Here is an 18,066-nt window from a genome sequence, read left to right as displayed (position 1 = left end):
GTTTCATATTTACTAATTGCTTGCTAAAATGTTCTTCACTGCTCAGTTATTTGGCACAGAAACCATTCTGAATAAGTTCGGTTTAATACAAAATAATTCTTCTACATAATATTTCTTCTAGAAAATAATGCTTGGCTAAATATAAATCATATTTTTGCTTTTAATCTTATTCTGAAAATATCATGCAGGGTTTTTTTTCCCCAGCTGAGATCAAGCATCTTTATATTGTTTAAAAGATATTCACCAGCTGGATTGCATCTGCATACATCTAAGTCTCAATTTTGCACAAGTCTCTGTGCCAAAACCTGAAAATAGCAGGTTGGCCCATGTATAGCCTAAGAACACATGGAAATGGAACAGTTTCATAATCCAAAATTAATCCCCAGTCCTGCAGGCACTTAAGCACATGGTTAATTTTAAGTGTTTGACTAGTCCTTTTGATTTCTCTGGGCTAAGCACATGCTTGAGTGCGTTTACAGGAGCAATCTCAAAGTGCAGAGAAGACTGCAATATTGTTTTGTTTTTCCTAAGTAGTAAAAATGTCTGTGCTTTATTGAGTAGTGTAATTTACATACATTTCTAAGTACAGGAATCGTCGAGCTGTTTGTGCTTTGGCTAAGTGTAGACTGCCGTAAATTGCAAATCAAGATGAAATATGGCCTATTCAGTGAAAAATTCTCAGAAACATGAAGGGAACCTCAGTTTTTAAAATATCCCCACCACAACCAGAATTACAAAGACGACAATTTGTCATAAAAAATCAGAAATTCTGAAAGACCCAAAGTGGGTGTCACATTTCGTCTTTCTTCTGACTTCTGCAGCACCAGTGTATTGACACTCGATTCATTTCCTTCTGCTAAATATTCTCAGGCACGTCTTTAGTGTAATTTTATTTTAACTCAGATGTAAATCAGAATGGATTTTAAGGACTGTACTGTTTTCCTTTTCTCTCACGCTGCAGATACGGGTATCTAACCTGCATGGGCTCTGGTGAACATAGTGGCTCTATGTTACAGCAAGGTCATTTAACAGGCGGGAATGGCACTTTATTGATTCTGACTTTATCAAGTGCCTGTTTCTTATTTTACATATAACTCGTTAGCAGCCTGCTCCTAAACTGCTCGGGAGGCTTTGGCTGTTTGGGACTCGGACTGTAATCACAGTAATTAGCGCTGAATTTTCAAATCCTGGTCTTGATCTTGACCTTGCAGCATTTAGCCAACGTGCACACAGCTGGACCGGTGGTGGGAGCTGCAAGAGCTCAGTCGTGGGGATGCTCCCTGTATCCTGGTGTGGGCACCGGCACGGAGGGAAGAGAAGGGAGCAGGGAAGAAAAGAGGGGAAAAGAATGTTCAGTGAGAAAACAAAATCCGTCCAAACATTGTTACCAAATTTTGCGTATGGGTACATAGAGATGTGGGTGGGTGCAGAGTCGGTGTGTGTGAAAACATCGGGGCAGAATGAGTAGGAAGGGAAGAGCCCGACGGTGAGCCGGAGGGGAGAATTGGAAGAGGCAAGAGTGGTTTTGCAGTGACGTAAAGAATCTCCTCAAAGTTCAGCTTTTCTGCAGAGGCCACCAACACAGGTCTGACTCCATAAAAGTGCAACCATTACAGATTTGTGGATTTTATATATTCACTTCCTAAGAGTTTGGCATGGAATGCTCCAGGACAGCTTGTTGGTGATATGTGCTTGATCCTCCTCCTGAACTGGAAGATGCTTGACCCCAGAAGCCATGCTTTTTCCTTTGTGTTGCACAGCCCTGAGCACACTTGCTGCATATTGGTTTGTACACAACAATGATAAAGCAAATCATACATTGATGTCACACATCCAAAGTAATTTCTTCTTACTTCTCAATGCACATCTTAAAAAAGGCTCATTTTATGTGTAGTCATTTCTAAACCTCTCAATATGCTATTGAAACTTTATCTTTATTGTGGGATGTTTTTGTTATTTAAAATGTGTTATAATTTTCTGTCGCAGCTGCTAGCTGCAGTTCTGTAAAATATGTGTAATGCAAGAGCTTCTGTTGGGAAAACGTATAGCTGGACAAAATTTTACAAAGTCTCTTTACAGTGTTGTAGATTTGAAAAATGCAACCTAGAATCATCATTAGTTAGATACGTGCAAGTGCTTAAAATTTACTTAAAGAAATTAAAACTTCAAAGCTGTTTATGTTTAGTGTTTATGTTTATTTGTATATCTTTATATTTAGGAAAACAGGGAAATGAATTGTTATCTGAACTACACCTTCCTTTGGTTAATGTGGCAAAGCGAATGTGACACAGACAAACAGAGTGCTTTTCCATTGCCCTGCAGTGATGTGGGTTTGATGAAGCAGCAGAAAGCATCCCAAGGAGCCAGAAACTTTGCTAATGGTAAAAGCAAAGCGAGGCGCAGCTCAGCTCGGGAATACTTTATGGGCATGACGAGTTATTCAGAGTTATCCACACCGTAAGGAAGGGAGCAAACTCTCGACTGTATGTCACGTATGTTAAAGCTCCCCAAGACAGGACACCAATTAACCTTGGATGATAGCAAACACACACACACAGGCTGCCCGAGAGAAGCAGCCTGTTGCCATTAGTAAGAAGCAGCAGCCCTTGTCACCCTGAGCCATTATTTAAATCTCTTTAAAAATTCCCATATTAAGTCAAAGAACCGTAGCGCTCTCCTCTTCCTCACAAACAGACTATTTTTGCTGCTGTGAAAATAGGAGACGTTAGTAATATGAGAAGCCAGTGGTCCTTTTATTTTTATCCTGGCTGTCTAATTTGGCCATTTTGAACCGAGAAGAAAAAAAAAACCCTGATCTTCAGTCAAAGCAATTCAAGGCATGGTGAAGCTCGGAGTGAACCAAAACAACAGGGTCAAATGTAGTTGAAAGAATATGGTGGGGTAAATAAAAGGTCTTTTTTTTTTTTTTTACTTTTAGTGCTGGTGGGAGGAGAAAGTTTGGTTAACTATTTAACCTATGATAGCCTTTTATCATTTTATGGCTTAGAGGTCTGTGATTTTAAGCCTTTGTCAGTAAGTTCCTGGTTTGTATTCAATCTTTTCTCTGGTGTCCAGTTATATGACTTACATCTATTTACTGGAGATAGGAAAAAATTATAAATAGCAGCCGAAGATACATATTTTTCCTAAAATGACTTGCCAGCAACTTTGGATTTGGTTCTCAGTTTCCATTTAGACCCTAAACCGTTTTCTTCTGCTCACGCTTCTCTGCATCATGATTTTTTTTATCAGCAGGGCTCTCCTTCGCCATTTGGCTCACCTCTCTATTTTTTGGCTATAATGCGATGTGTCCTATCAGTTGGAGCAAGCGCTTGCTAAAGGTCACTTGGAAGCTCCCTTTTCATTTCTCCCCGCTACAGTCTTTCCTGCAGGCAACCGCTCTCAGGGGAGCAACCCCCTCCAATCTGTCCCTTTTGATATCCAAAGCTGGTTGTTACGGGGGTTAAATTTCTTAATTCGCCGAGTTTTTGTGAGCGCTTCCTCAGCCCACCGCGCTCAGTCCCCGCGGCTGGGTGCAGACCGCTTGTCTCCCTAAGGATGCTGTGAAAGTGTTAGGGTTTATTCTTTCACCCTCTTCAAACTTGAGGGACGGGGGCCGATTTTGTACCCGTATAACTCCCATCGGCTTCAGGGGAATTGATCTCCCCGTTACATCGGTGCGAGATCGTATCATCAGCCTTATTGGGGGAGTTTAAAATCAGACAAAGCCTCTTCCAGGGCACTGGTAAAGGAAAGCTGCTTGTCAAGAGATCTCAGACCACGAGAGCTGGTGGCTTCTGCCTGCCCTGGCGACGGGTTAGGTTTGGGGGGTTTCTTAATTAGTTTTTGGAGGGTCAGGGAAGTGACCGTAGTGGGTCTGGAACAAAGGAATAAATGAAAATGTAAAGCAGAGTGTTTGATATGTTGATAACCCCCCCAGTTTTAATTTTAGCATAATTGGATCAGGGTTAGTGGCAGTTGTTAGGTAAAGTACCTTCAGGAAGTTCTGGCTTTATTCAGAAGTAAATATCATAGCTCTTCTCTTTTAACCTAAGTCTTTTTCTTTTTTTTTTTTTCCCCAAAGAAGAACTGCTCAGTTTACCTCGGATTTATTTCCACTAGGAAAGCGCAAAGATTTCAGGGACCTGTATTCTGATGGTAAAGCTTGTGACATGAGCTTTTGTTTTCCATGCGAGGAAACGTTAGCATTTTTTCACATGTTAACTTTTTAACAATTGCGAGGAATTTATTTTCCTTGAAAACTGCCATCCTTTTCTTTTTCCTCCTCTTTTCTCTCTTCTTGATATTTTTATTTCCCTTTTATATGGAGACTTGTAGATTTTGTCACTTCAAACGTTAGCTGTTCCTCCTCTTTTCTTTCGCTTTACAATACACACTAGGAGATTTTTTTTTTTGCATATTCCTCCCCTTTCTCTGTGAGATATTGTAGTTGACCAAATTTAAAACACTACAGTATTTAGCATCCCCGCAGTGCCATTTTAAGTATTTGGACCTGGAAAATGCCCCAAGCAATAACTACCTGAATTGCTTTTAATTACACAATATAGCTGCATCATTTTACTTCAGATTCTTTTTGATTGATGCTGTAAGGCAATTGTAACCATGGATGATGGGATTAAGTGCCTCTTGAAGTGACTTTAGCTTCTTGTGGGAACAAAGGGAAAGAAGAGAACACTTAGTCCCTTTTTGAGTGAACAGCCTTTTTTCACTTGCTATATAAAGAAATACAATTAACAAACATTATCCCCAGAGGTGAATTGAAATGTACATGCGGACAATAACCGCTCTTGACTGCAATTAGACATATATGATCCGAGGTATTTTGGCCATTCATTAGTGCTAATTGTTTGAGAAACAAGCCCACAGTACAAATGATTAAAATGTTAGTGCCATAACCAGGATTATTAGCATGTGTGATAAAATGCATGCGCCGCAGCTGTACCAATAAAACTCTCCGGCGAGTCGCTTTGATTCGACAAATACTCAGCTCGGCTGCGAGCCCTTCGTATTTGCACAGGGCCTGCTGATGTTTATAACAAACAACTTATATCTCCTTTTCTTAATTAGAAAGAATTACTATGCAAATTGCGGGGCTTTGTAATTTCGTAGAAGTTTCCTTTGTCTTTGGTAGATTATTTGTGTATGATTGTGAGCTACTCCCTAGTAAATTTGGCATAGGAAAACCATTATGTTTACTCTGGGGTTTTTTTTGCACACATCGGCTAAATAATTTGTAGGAGATTTTGCTGCATTAGCTGGGTCGTGTTCAGTGGGGTCTTAGGTCTTGGGTCGCTTCTGTCGTTCTGCCGCAGCACCGCAGATATCCGGGACTGTGGTTGGTATGCAGTTATGTGCATACAGGTCAGAAATACGCATTGTGAAAATTATCCAGCTTTTTTAACCATTTTAGTCAAATGCCTAAAAATGGTCCTCGGAAACAGTTTGCCAACACTGTGCCAAAGATTGTAGAAGGAGAGATTTGGCCTATCGAGCAACGGGTATTTTTACACGTGTTAGGCAGATCACGGTGTAGTGTCTCTTCCAGGGCTGATTTGATCTAGCAAATAAACAGGGAACAGAGGCACGGGTTAAAGTGCTGATCCTGAAAATCACTTGTGGGAGTACTTTATTTTGTGAGCTATAGGTTGTTGGCTCCGATGAGAACTGCACAGGTGTGTGCAGTTAAGTATATGTGTGAGTATGAGCAATGCTGGAATGTGAAAATGCAGTTTACAGCAGGGAAATGTGTATAATTTGGGGTCATTTCACTGGTTGCAGTCATACTGTATGGCTGCCATTGTGAAATGCAATGTCTCTTAGTAATCAGAAAGGTTTTGTTTTCTCCTTCCTGAGGATGAACTATTTGCTCTTGGGTGAAACGGTTCTCAGAGGATCACAAGTAACTTTAACTTGCCAGCTACCTTTACATATTTGATGAAGACTTTAGTAGAGTGTTATGTTTGCTGAAGAAATTTAGTTTCATTTCCAAGACCCAAGAGCATTCAGCGTGCTGCTAGATGCTATGAATGAAAATATGCTGCTGTAAAACAATTTAATGAGCATTACCCAATAGCCTAGTCCTTGTTTTAACTTACAGTGCTTAAAGGAAGAAACATTGTCTTAGCAAATTCTCTTGGATTATGTCCATGTGTTTAGTTTAAAGCATAGTCAAGCTTAGTTTGAATCATTAAAATACTTGCAGTCAGGAAACATATGTAAGATTTTCTTCCTCTGAGATTGCAGTGCTGTGTGGGGTTTTTTGTCCTAAAAAAGTAACTGCTGGGGATGTTTTTATTCTATCAAAATAACAGAAGTTGAGATAATCAGGATAGTGTTTCCTTCCAGAGTAGCTAACTGCTCATATGCATAGCACCCTGGGCCTTGCCACCGTTTTAAAAAAGACTATAGGCAGATGGATTTCTTAACAAATCTTCTTCTTCCTCTGTGTTTCATTTTATTGTAGAACATAAAATATGACTGTGCAAGGAAAATGCACGGTGAGAGCAGACGATGATTTTTTAAGAATATATGTCAAAATAATAGCATATGAAAACGTTTACTGCAGTCACACCTAAGCATACTTGTTGAAAACTCTTATTTTACATGTGCATTTCTAGAGCTCTTCGTTTTGAAAGGAGAAGGATGCTGTGTTGGTCCACTGACACCGGTTCCTCCCATACATTTTTTTTTTCTGGCCACACCTCTTGAAAAAATTATTGCTTCTTCAACTTGCTAAAATGTTCCATAAGACTAATAATTTGACACATTGACAGTATATTTTTATAATAATCTGTGTCCTGAGAAACCTGTGTTTTGGGCCCATGTGGCTACAAAGTTGATTAGCTGAGGAGGAGATACCAATAGCCACTGGGCGAAAGTATTTCTAACATTAAGCCTGTTAGGTGATGATATTTTAATGCATAAAATCTACCATTTCTTCGGAGTCAGGCAGTCTGATGGGGAAGCCATACTGCTCCCCCATCTAAACAAATGTTCATAGACCTCAATGGTGACACCTGACTAAACCTGGTCTGCAGGTAACGACGGCTTTACCTACACGATACTACACGCCGTTGTGCGTGGTATGCAGAGCAGAGCCGCCTTTGTGGTCCTTGCAGCAATGAGAGGGAAACCGGCTGGTCCAACAGCCCTTGGTTCGATGACAGGCCAAAAGAAATCCTAGGAAACCTGTGTGACGGGAGATACACCTCATCTCAGCGTGCTCTGAGATTGTGGTGTTAGCCTCGTCTGTCAGGTTTCTGGCGGGTTGGAGGGTTGGTGAGAAACAGTCATGAAGGGTGCTTCAGGGACTGCTTGGCTCTAGGCTGGAGTTAACTATTAATGGGCTGAGCTCTTTGACTCCTTTGTGCCTTTGGGAACTACGGGGTTGAAGCCATCAGAGAAAGAGAATAGAAACTAATCACTTTTGTCCCCTCATATATGTTTAGTGAAGGACTGCAGACTTCTTTACTGACCTCTGTGTCACACTGAAAAAAGACCCTCCTCTTTCCATTTGAGATAAACCACTCTTCCACCTCCTCCTTGCTCTCCCAAAGTGCACTACTGCAAGAAAATGGGATTAAGTGGATTTAACCAGCAGCCACTTGAGTTGCCACAAGTTGTGTTACCATCCCCACTTCAACACGAGGCAGGGGACATGAAGTGGTTCGTGAGAGAGGGGCAAAGAGGGTACTTAGGAGAGAGTCAGTGGATCTCAGTTGCATGTCTCCAGGTGTTGTCAGGACCTCCACCACCTAAGTCTTGAAGCTGTTGCTGTTAGAGATAAAGATTTATTAACAAGGGTAGCACTGGCACTTGTAAGAAAAAGGGGTGTCGTTTCTGTTTAACAGCAAAACTGCCTCATTTCTTAGGCTGAATTAAGCATTACCAGGCATATTACAAAGAAGAGTCTGGCAGCACGGGGTTTTGTGGGCTCATAAAGTGGGTCCACCCAGAACGTGCAGAGACACAGCAGAGGAGACGGTGAAATAGTTGTCCTTTTCGATTTATTTTACTGAGATAAAATGTGATAGAAGCTTTCTTCATATTTTTAACCCAAGGATTATATTCCACTTTTAGGGTGCACACTTGAGGGGAAGAGAGGGTTCTTCAATGGGGTTAGCTTAGAAAGGCAAGTATCTTAGTGGTCTGTCAGCGACACACCACATCAGTTCTGATTTCGATTCACTGAACTCATTTCCAAGTGTTTGCGAGCGTTAGTCATGTTCACTCTGAAGAAAACCCACACGCACATGTAGCTGTGTGTCATCCAAGTGCAGCAACTTGGGAAGCATTATTATGAAGGGCATAGGAAAATGCATGGGTCCCTGACATGATGCGATAATGACATGTTCAGCATGGTGCTAGAACAGCTTTCCATTATTCAAAGTGCTGAATAATATACATGATAATGCATAATGGTGTTATATGGTAGGATTATTTTGTGGCATAAGTGACTTGTGCTCCGAGTATGAAGGCAAATTGTATTATTTTGTCCTCATTTTTGATGTAGCAGAATAGGGCTCAGGGGTACAGCGTGAAATGGGGAGGAACAGGAGCAGACAAGGGGTTTTTTTTTTTTTGGAAGGCCATGAAACACAGTGGCACCCTCTGCAATTTATTTCTCTGTGCTTGTAATAATGGAGCAAAGCAAGCTCCCTACCGCGCTCAAGGGCAGCCTCCCCCCGCAGCCCCACTGCCTCCAAGTGCACCAACCCAGCTTGCGCTCGGGGTGGGTTAGCTGGTCCCTCACCGCGATCACCAGCACGGGGTGGAGACCACCACAAACCCAACGCCTACGGGCCATACGGATGCCACCCACTCAAGCCATGTGGCACCACCGGCTCACACCTGCACTGAAGCGTGGTGCACAAAGCATTTATAAATTTTAAGAGGCACCGCAGCCGACAACCTGCTGATGATGCTGGTGGGTTTATGAGCTGTGATTGGAAGTCTGTGCTGTGGATCTGAAGGTCTGGAGGCTTCTGAGAGGACGTGTTGGGATTAGTGAGGTTCCACATTACGTGGGGTTTTCGTTCCTGTTTCCCTTGTTTCCCCCTCCATCCATTTTGCTTATTTAAAATTTGCATGCAAATATGTCTGTTGATATAACACTAAGGTTGCAAAATCAACGGCACAAACTCATGTTTGTTTTAACCAACACCCCAGCTTCATTCACAGCATGCCGTCCAGCTCCTGGAGCAAACGTGGCAGATAGCAGCCCCCTCTCTAAAGCAGTCCTGATCCATTCCCAGCACAACCTCCAGTCTATGGAGGAGTCCTGTGACAGGGGAAAAACCAACCCCCCCTTCTGTATTTAATACTTGTCATAGCACACAGAACGGGCAGTGTAATTAAGGCTGAATGGATAACCTCAGCCGTGGCGGTTCTTCAGTTCTGAGTATTTAAGTTTGCAACTTCTGTTGAACATAGTAATTTTGGAGTTTCATACTGTAATTAACTGTAATACTGATATCTCCCTACCTTGAGTCTTCCTAAGGAAAAAAAAAAACCCATAAATAACCCCAAATCAGCCACTATCTAGGTAGGAACATTTCTCTTTTAAAATATAGTCAATTATTCTTTACAGCATTGTAGCCAAGAGTCTAATTCCAACAATATCCTTTACAGGGTGGATTCTCCTCTGCCAGCTGGTGTTCCTAAGCTTAGTTATCATTTTGCATCATCTCACAAGTACGTTCCCAGGCGAGCTGTGCTGTATGTACCTGCAGATGATGAAAAGAAGATACGAAAAATCCCGTCACTAAATGTAGATTGTGCGGTGCTGGACTGTGAAGATGGTGTGGCTCTGAACAGAAAGGTAATTTAAAATTATCTGAGTGATATAATCAGTGCTAAAGAGAACTTGTGGAAGGACATTGCCTTTGCCTTGGGGAAGTGACAACCAGAGAGACAAAGATAAATCTTAAGATATACAAAATAATGTAACAGTGATAGGCTTTGTGAAGGCGTTGGGAAAATCTGCTTACCCAGAACTGAAAGAGATCCCGTGTGAGTAAGTGGGGAGGGAGTTTTGAAGGAATACGGAGCTGGCCGTAAGCTCTCATCACAGAAGAGTGGGAGATACTATTATTATTGCTGCATATTTCTTAGGGAAGGGGAGGAAATGGTCTGTGCGAAGAGAAGCAGGAAAGAAAGAGTTATATCGGAATCACCAGGTGGGGGGTTTGTTGTTGAAATGAAAGCATCTTCAGATTGTGTGGAAAACAGCATTTGGAAGAAACGCTGTTAGGGGTGTTTCTGAAGGAAGAAGTTAGAACATGAGTGTACCAGGGTTTGGAGGGCAGTTTAGATTGAAGGAGCTGCAAGAAAGCAGGGCTGGAGAGCAGAGCAGGAGATAGATGTAGATGTGTCAAGTACCAGTGCCAAGTTTTCATTGACATTGAATTGTGAAAGAAGAGAGAATGATCTAGCATGCATTCAGTTTTGTTTTTAAGCAAAATTTTTAAATATATGAAGATAACAATTTTAAAATGTTTCACATCTCAGAATCATAGGTTGGAATCATTTAGGTTGGAAAAGACCTTTAAGATTGAGTCCAACCATAAACCTAACACTGCCCAGTCCACCATCTTAAACAATAATTATGAGAAACTGGTGTAAATGTTTCCTAGTGAAAGCCATTTCTCAACAGGAATGTAAGTTTGCCATCATATAATTTTCGTATTTGTCAGTTTTCCTATCCATGTTACAGTGCTTCAACTACAGCAAACAGTGTTTAGGGTTTCAGTATGAATGTGTTGTCCAGGAAGTTATGAAAATAGGCTTGAAAATTTTCCCGTGTCATCTCAAAAATGTGGACGAAATTTTATTCTTTTCTGTTTCTTGGGGGTTAATGCTTTCCAGAAGGACTCTCTTGGATAGTGCCCTCTTTAACCTTCAGCTCTTTATACGTATGTTGGAAAGAAAAAAGTTTACAAAGTTTGCATATATCTATTTTAGTTCTGAAAAATGAAAATAGCATTGCTCAACGTTCACGTGTACTGCTGAAGACAGTTGGAAAACATTTTCCAGTTGCTAAAATTCTGTGTGGAAGACTAAGATCATATCTGCTGTCACAGTGAATTAGTATTTTTTAGGTCATATCTGGGAGGCTGCTGCTGTAAGATGATGCAAGACGCAATTAGGTATTAAACTGTAGTATTTTTAGGTGCAGCTTAATTATATCAAACAAATAATTTATAGCTGAAGCATCTATTAGTAATAGAGGATGACAGCAAAACAAAATTTGATGATCAAGGTGACAAAGTTGATAGTAGTAATTTCTAAAGGGTGATAAAATTCTAGCTCTGTTGAAGTGAAGGGGAGTTATGCCACTGGGTAAAATATTTCAAAGAAACCAGGGGGAAAATCTGTAATAGGAACTTGAGACGACAGATGAGCCCCTGACTGAGCTTAAATGCAAAAAGGAAGCAGACAGGAGTTAGAAGTGGGGACAGGCTACCAAAGAGCAACACGGGAGTGTGGTCGGGGGACGTAGGGGCAGAACGAGGAAGGTCAAAGTTTGGCTGGAATCTGAACTGGTGAGGGGTGAGCAGGACAACAAGAATGGCTACTACGAGTGCATCAGCAGCAAAAACGGGAAGGAAAACCAGGGAAAGCGTGGACCCACTGCTCCATGAAGCCTTACTGTCCGAGTCTGCTCTCAGGCCTCCGAGGTCATCTCCTAGGAGCAAAACTTGGGAGAGGGAGGTAGCAGCCACAGTAGGGGAGGATGAAGTTAGGGTCTCTTTAAATAAGATGGTCTGTGTGACCAGACAGGACACGCCGGGGTACAGCTGATACGCTGGAGGGCAGAGCTGCTCCTCGGATGGGGCTTTACAGTTGGAGGAACGACTTGACAGAAATGTAATAAAGTCCAACAAAAGTACACACGAAGTCCCAGCGCCAGGCTGGGGTAACCCCCCGCACCAGTACAGGCTGGGGGTGTGAGTCCCTGGGGGCACCTCTGCCAAAAAGGCCCTGGGTGCCATTTTGTGGCAAGCTGAACGGGGTCAGCGCTGCGGCCTCGCAGCAAGGGCGGCCGACCGCCTCCCGGGCTGTGCTGGCACGGGTGCTGCCGGCAGGTCCAGGAGAGGGGTCCCTCCCCTCCGCTTGGCTTTGGGGGGTCTCCCGGGGAGGGGGAGCTGTGCCCAGCTGTGGGCCCCAGGACAAGAGAGAGAGCGAGCAATGGGAGGGAGCCCGGGAAGGGCCACCAAGGTGGTCACGGCGCAGGAGGGGAGGCTGAGGAGCGGGGTTTGGTCATGCTGGAGAAGAGGCGGCTGAGCTGGGCCTTGATGGAGGCTTTGCTGCCCGAGGGGAGCCTGAGGGTGGGTGGCAGAGCCAGGCTCTTCTCCGAGGAGCTCAGCAGCAGGGCAAGAGCCACGGCCGCAGGTTGCACGAGGGGAGATGCTGACTGGAGACAAGGGAGAAGAATCTTCCCCACGCAGGTGGCCAGACGCTGGAAGAGGTCGTCCGGAGCGGTGGTGCATCCTCCCTCCGCGGGGGTGTTCAAGCCTTGGCTGGATGAAGCCGTGAGCAACCTGGTGTGGAGCAGCAGTTAGCCCTGCTTTGAGGAGGCGGATGGACGAGGTAGTCTCCTGAGGTCCCTTCCAACCTGAATTACACCGTGTGATTGCATGATCTAGTAGTAAAGTGTAGTTCAAAGTGATTGGAAGATTGAATTTCATTTTTAGATCTGCCACAGATACTCCAGAAGACTTTGAGACCTAGGTTCTGTGAATGTGAAGCTGCAATTATTATTGCTCTTGCAGCTTAATTTATTAATGTTTCTGAGGTGTTTGGAGACTTTGTGTGAAAGATATGTCAAGAACATGCAAGTACAGTATTCAGTGGCCCATTGCAAATGGGTCATCTCAAACTGAGAAAAAAATAACCACTGGGAAACACAGCAACACTGAGTCTGTCCTTTAATCATTATTCTTAAAATGAATAGTACTGATGAATTTGACTACTTATTGCTGTGTTTTATATCACTAAAAATGCTACATATGCATTTTCTTGAAACTGCTGCAGAAATGTTGGGTTTTGGGAAAATCGGGGCCTGGTTGAAGGTTCACAGTGCCGTGAGCCAAACTTACCCGTCTACAGAAGGCCTTCACTTGCATCAAATCCAAGCAGCAAGTTTGAACCACATCTTAACAAGTCTATTTTAACAAGATGCTCTGTGGATTGTATTAGGATTAAGTTATATTTGGAGAGATCAATAATCTGGAATGTCAGCAGCTCCCTTTGGTTTCTCATTTAGAGGGAAACGAGGAAGATGAACTTCCTATAACTGAAACTGATAACATTTGTAGTCTAAATTAAAACTTTTTAACAGTTTTCTATACAATATTTTCTCTCAAAGAAATTTTGGAAGATATCTTCCCCTGCGCCCTCCACCCACAATTATGTTTTGTAGTTGCTCACAGAGAGCACCAGAAGAATGGAGCCCATACCCATACCCATACCCTAATATGCATACCATTTTGGTGTCTGCATTTCTTACCTTCAAGAGCTACAGCACTGACCGTGATTTCAGGTATCATCTGTTGACATCTCCTTCTTTTCAGTCTTTTTTTCTAGTTGATATTTTGACTAAATTGAAAAAAAAATCACCTTGCAGCAAGAAGTTCACAAGGAGAAAATTCCTCAGCAAATTTTCTGAGGGGAACCAGTGGGAAGAAATTGCTAAAAAGCAAAGTTATAGTATGCTGAATACTAAGCCTGCAAGTAGGGTGAAAGCTGATCCTGGTATGAGTAGGACACATGGAGCTTTTGCAACCCCTTTGGGACTGGACAGAGCTGTAGGGGTTCTTAAAAAATTCAGAATAGGGAAGATGGTAGGAAGATATCCCAGTGTTGCTGAAAATTTCAGCCTTCTTTTAAAAGTTAGCTTTAGTCTTGCTGAACATATCCTACTAGTCATGCTGACCTCAAATCCTGGTTGGGGCTCCACACGCTGTTTTTAGAGGTTCAGATGCATAGTGTCACATGGTGTGGACTGTCAGCTATGTCTCCAGGCGTCTGACTCTGTAAGATGTTGGGAATTTCTACAACAGAAATTTAGATTTTGGTTGGGGGGAGAACTGAATACTACTAAAGGAATTCGCGGGTGAAGAGCTCTTCCCCACTAATGTAGATGTAAAGTTTCTCCAGTGTTGCTATACATTTTAAAGAAATGACTCGGAATGGCTCGCTTGGCAATATTTTTAAGTGAACAGTTCAAATAGAAGTTCTAAAACTATAAAATTATAAATAATACAGATTGCAGTGTTGATATGTTGCAAACGCATCACACTCTAGAGACTTTTTGTAAAATGGTACAAAAATAGGCTGCATCTATTTTAGCTCTTCACAAGAGAAGGCCTGAATATTCTTTCATTTTAATTGTAAAAAAGAAAAAAAATTAAAAAGATGGCTGCATCAATGTGTTTGACCAAGTCATATAAGCCAGTAAGCTGAATTGCATGTTATGCCATTGAGAGGTCTCTGTGTAGGAGCTGAGCTGTCTGAAGATATCTCAAGGGCTCTCAGCCAAGCCAGTACTCCCTGGTATAGCTTTCTCTGTAGAGTTGCATTACTCACTGTGCTTCCATGCCAGGTGAACCTCTTATCAGGTGGAAAAGTTTCCTTCTCCTGATGGAGAAAGGAAAATTTCCGTGGCAGTGCTTTCATTTTCCAAGGGCAGAGGGGGCTGAGATTTCGTAGTTAGTTCCCGTAGGTCTTGTAAGGTTACCACCCTTACAGGAGTTTTCTAGAAAAGCATTTTTTTCAGCAGGATGCTGTCTTCAGTGCTGCTATTCTTCAGAGCATCCAGGAGGTGTTAGCTGCCAGGCCAGCCTAGCAAGAGACCAGTTGGAGCTGCTACTGTAGTGTTTATGCCTCTTTCTGAGCCCTTGACAAGAGTTTCAGAGCATTTTGATGCCTCGAAACCAGTGCTATTAGTGGCTTTATCTTCACTGAGGTCAGTAGGGTGGTTTTAAATAATTGGGATATATGGCACCTTACTCTGTAGCTCTCTTTAGTGCGCCATCAGGCCAGGCAGGGCACAGTCCCTTCTGCCAAAGATGACCTTTGAAAATTAACATCTCAGGCAAATTTTTAAGGGGCTAGGATTTGGCCTTTTCTTTCCATGGGAATGCCAGTGTTATAATTAAGAATCAAAACAAAATCCCGTGTTCCTCCTCACATTCTTTGTATCAGAGGTGTAAAAGCAATCCCTTGGAGTGTACACATGGCTGGGAAATGTCTGTGCGGTTCTCTGGCACAAAACACTTGAAAATAGGAAATTTTATTGTTGTTTCTCTGGCACTAAATAGATCTCATTCATCCAATAAAAGTTATTGATATCCAGGGCTGCACTGTAAAACGACATAGGACCAATTAGGGTTTAAGCTCCTAAGTCTTTTTTGCTGTGAATCGTGATTTTATCACTTTGTCTCTTCTAGAAGGAAGTTGCTCTCTCCTCCAGCACTTGAGCAAGAGAAGCTGGGGAAGAGGAAGCCTTAGCTCTGTCCTTTCCTCATATCCCTTCCTCAAGAGGGGAAATAGCAGCCCTGAGCCTCTTCTGTTCTCCCTGCTCCCCTCAGCAGCGAGGGGAAGCTCGGTTGGGCTAAGAGGATGGATAGGGAAGGACCTGTTTTGCTTATCCGGAGCATGGCCTCTTAGGGTCATAGCACAATTTTGTTCCTACTTAATATCTTGTAGCCACTTAAAAGATCATTGCTGTGCTGTGCCATGGAAGAAAAAAAAAATCAATTAATTCTTTTGAATCGTCTGTTTTTAAAAATAGGATTAAAGCCTGACCACTTTTCAAACTGTTCTGTTATGAATAACTCATATGTAAGAGATGACTCTGGGTTCATTACAGTTAAGAGCAGATCATCTGCATACATGCTGATTTTATGGAGATTTCTCTCCATGAGAATGCCTCCTCCACCTCTCCAGTGATCTGATCCTGGGGTCAGAACAAACAGCATGCCGGCAAGAGAGCATCCTTGCCTACCATTTTTCCTCTAATCTGAGGCCTTCTGACCTTTTTATTCCTTATCACTGATGAGAAGAGGCTCTTGCATGTAAAATAACACTTCAACTAAATTTGGGAGTGGAGATAAATACATAAAATGGGTCAGCGTGGTATACAAAAAAAATCCTAGGCTTTCCTTATTGAAATGCATTTCCTTATTGATCTTATTGAAGGCTTTTACAGTATCAGTGGAAAAAAGCTGCAGTTGGTTTCCATAAATCTCTAGCTACTTCAATTAAAATCAACAGTTTTCCTGTATTATGTGATGATAATCTTTTTTTTTAATAAAGCCAAGTTGGTTAGGATTTATCAATGCCGCAGGTATTTCTCTAGGCTCATAGTGAGAATGTTAGCTAGTACTTCATAGGCACAGTTGCATGAAACATTGATAACTAGGTTATTTTACCAGGTCTTTGCTTTATTTATAACAAATTAGTACTGTACCTAATTGTATTCCTCCTACAGGGAGAAGGCTTGCTGATAAAGTGTGTAGAGAATGATTAAATGTACACAGGCGCATAGTAGGGTGACTTCTCTTCAAAAGATGCACAAAATTAAAATGGGAATGCTGCTTTCCCCGGTGGCTTGCCATTATTAAAATTCTCAGTAGCATGGGAAATTTCTTCTGTAGGAATTGGGGAGTCCAAAATCTCTCTGGTTTATTGTAGGGAAGCTGAACTGTACAGTGAAACTCTGCAAGGCCTTTTTGATCCTTGAAGAGTTCTGATGAATATACATTTTTATGAAAGTTGTAAAGTGTTTTCATTTCCTTATTAATCCCACCATGGTCCTGGAAGAACTGCCACTCCTGAGCGGTAACTGTGACAATAAAAGTTTTTGTTCCTATTGTTTTACTCTACAAGCCAATCATCTTCCTTACGTAAAGATTTGAGGATTCATAAGGACGATCACAATATTCAGCAATTTTCTTCTTAATGAGCTCAGTAATGCCTGTGTCTCTTCGAGCAGAGCCTTTGAATTGCCAGTTATTTCTTTTCCACTGATTCAGATGTATCCAATTAAGTTTGACTTGGACATGTTCTGATATATCTATTACTGCTGACAGAACGGTGTCTAGAAACTTAGGGAAAATGTCTTGGCTCAGTATTAACAGGGATTTCAGGCAGGAATACATTAATAGACCTGGGAAAATATTTTAAAACATACAGTTAATGTTTGTATGGACTTGGAATTCACAGTACTTCAACTCTGTGTGTAGTCCACTGTCCTCAGGCTCATCAGCACAGCTGGGTATCGAAGGCTAATTGCAGGACTGGAAGTCATGTATTGCTACACATTTCTGGACCAGTTTTCAATATATTTCATCTGTTTTCATACTAGGAAGGACCTGGCTGCACAGCCGCTGCTCATCTAGCACTTAGCTTGAAGGGAGCCGTTGAGTTTCAAGTGTGCTACAGAAGATCAAGCCAATACAAAAAGTTCAGTATACACGTGTACCTTAGAAACAATCTGTTGGATCTAATTTGGGCAGACTTTTGTTTGCATGCAGAGCCATGTGTTGGGTTGTGTTGTCAAGGTTGCAATGGTACTGGGAGTGAGGAAAACATAAAGGTACTGCCCAGATCGCAGTCACAGGGGTTCACAGCACTCAACACCATTTGCTCCAGGTCTCCTTTGCTTTTTTGTTGGCCATGAGCAGGCAGAGGAATGTGATTGTATGTCCAAGTTTCTATTGTCCTGCTTATTCTTCCACATTGCAAGGGCCACATTTTGAAGGCCAAACATGAGGAAACCCACAGACCCCATTAACAGGGACATGGATCAGAAAGCAGTAGGACACGCAGAGAATACAGCACGTGCCCTCTTTGATGAACTTTTCTGCGACGTATCTCTACAGTCACAGTCAAGGTAGTGGTCTAGTGGACCTTTGGTCTGATTTAGGTAAGAGAGGTAGGTAAGGGAAGGTGGAAATGCATGGTACTTTCCCCAGTGCATTGATGCCATCAAAGCTGGACCTGTCCCAGGATGGTGAGGAGCGGGGGGAACCTTAGAGA

The 18,066-nt window shown here is 42.3% G+C and overlaps 1 protein-coding gene across 4 annotated transcripts in view; it reads left to right on the top strand.

The window, feature by feature from the left end:
• CLYBL (citramalyl-CoA lyase) overlaps positions 1-18,066 on the top strand; it is a 175,591-nt gene that overhangs the window by 81,867 nt on the left and 75,658 nt on the right. For all 4 annotated transcript variants that reach the window (XM_052785704.1, XM_052785701.1, XM_052785702.1 and 1 more), the window contains one exon: positions 9,652-9,841. In XM_052785704.1, coding sequence (XP_052641664.1) covers positions 9,652-9,841 — 190 coding nt within the window. The remainder of the gene's footprint in view (positions 1-9,651; positions 9,842-18,066) is intronic.

This window comes from Harpia harpyja, chromosome 4 (genome assembly GCF_026419915.1).
Source record: "Harpia harpyja isolate bHarHar1 chromosome 4, bHarHar1 primary haplotype, whole genome shotgun sequence".
In the NCBI taxonomy this organism is placed as follows: domain Eukaryota; kingdom Metazoa; phylum Chordata; class Aves; order Accipitriformes; family Accipitridae; genus Harpia; species Harpia harpyja.
The sequence above is the reverse complement of the archived record's forward strand: the minus strand, read 5'-3'. Positions and strand labels throughout refer to the sequence as shown.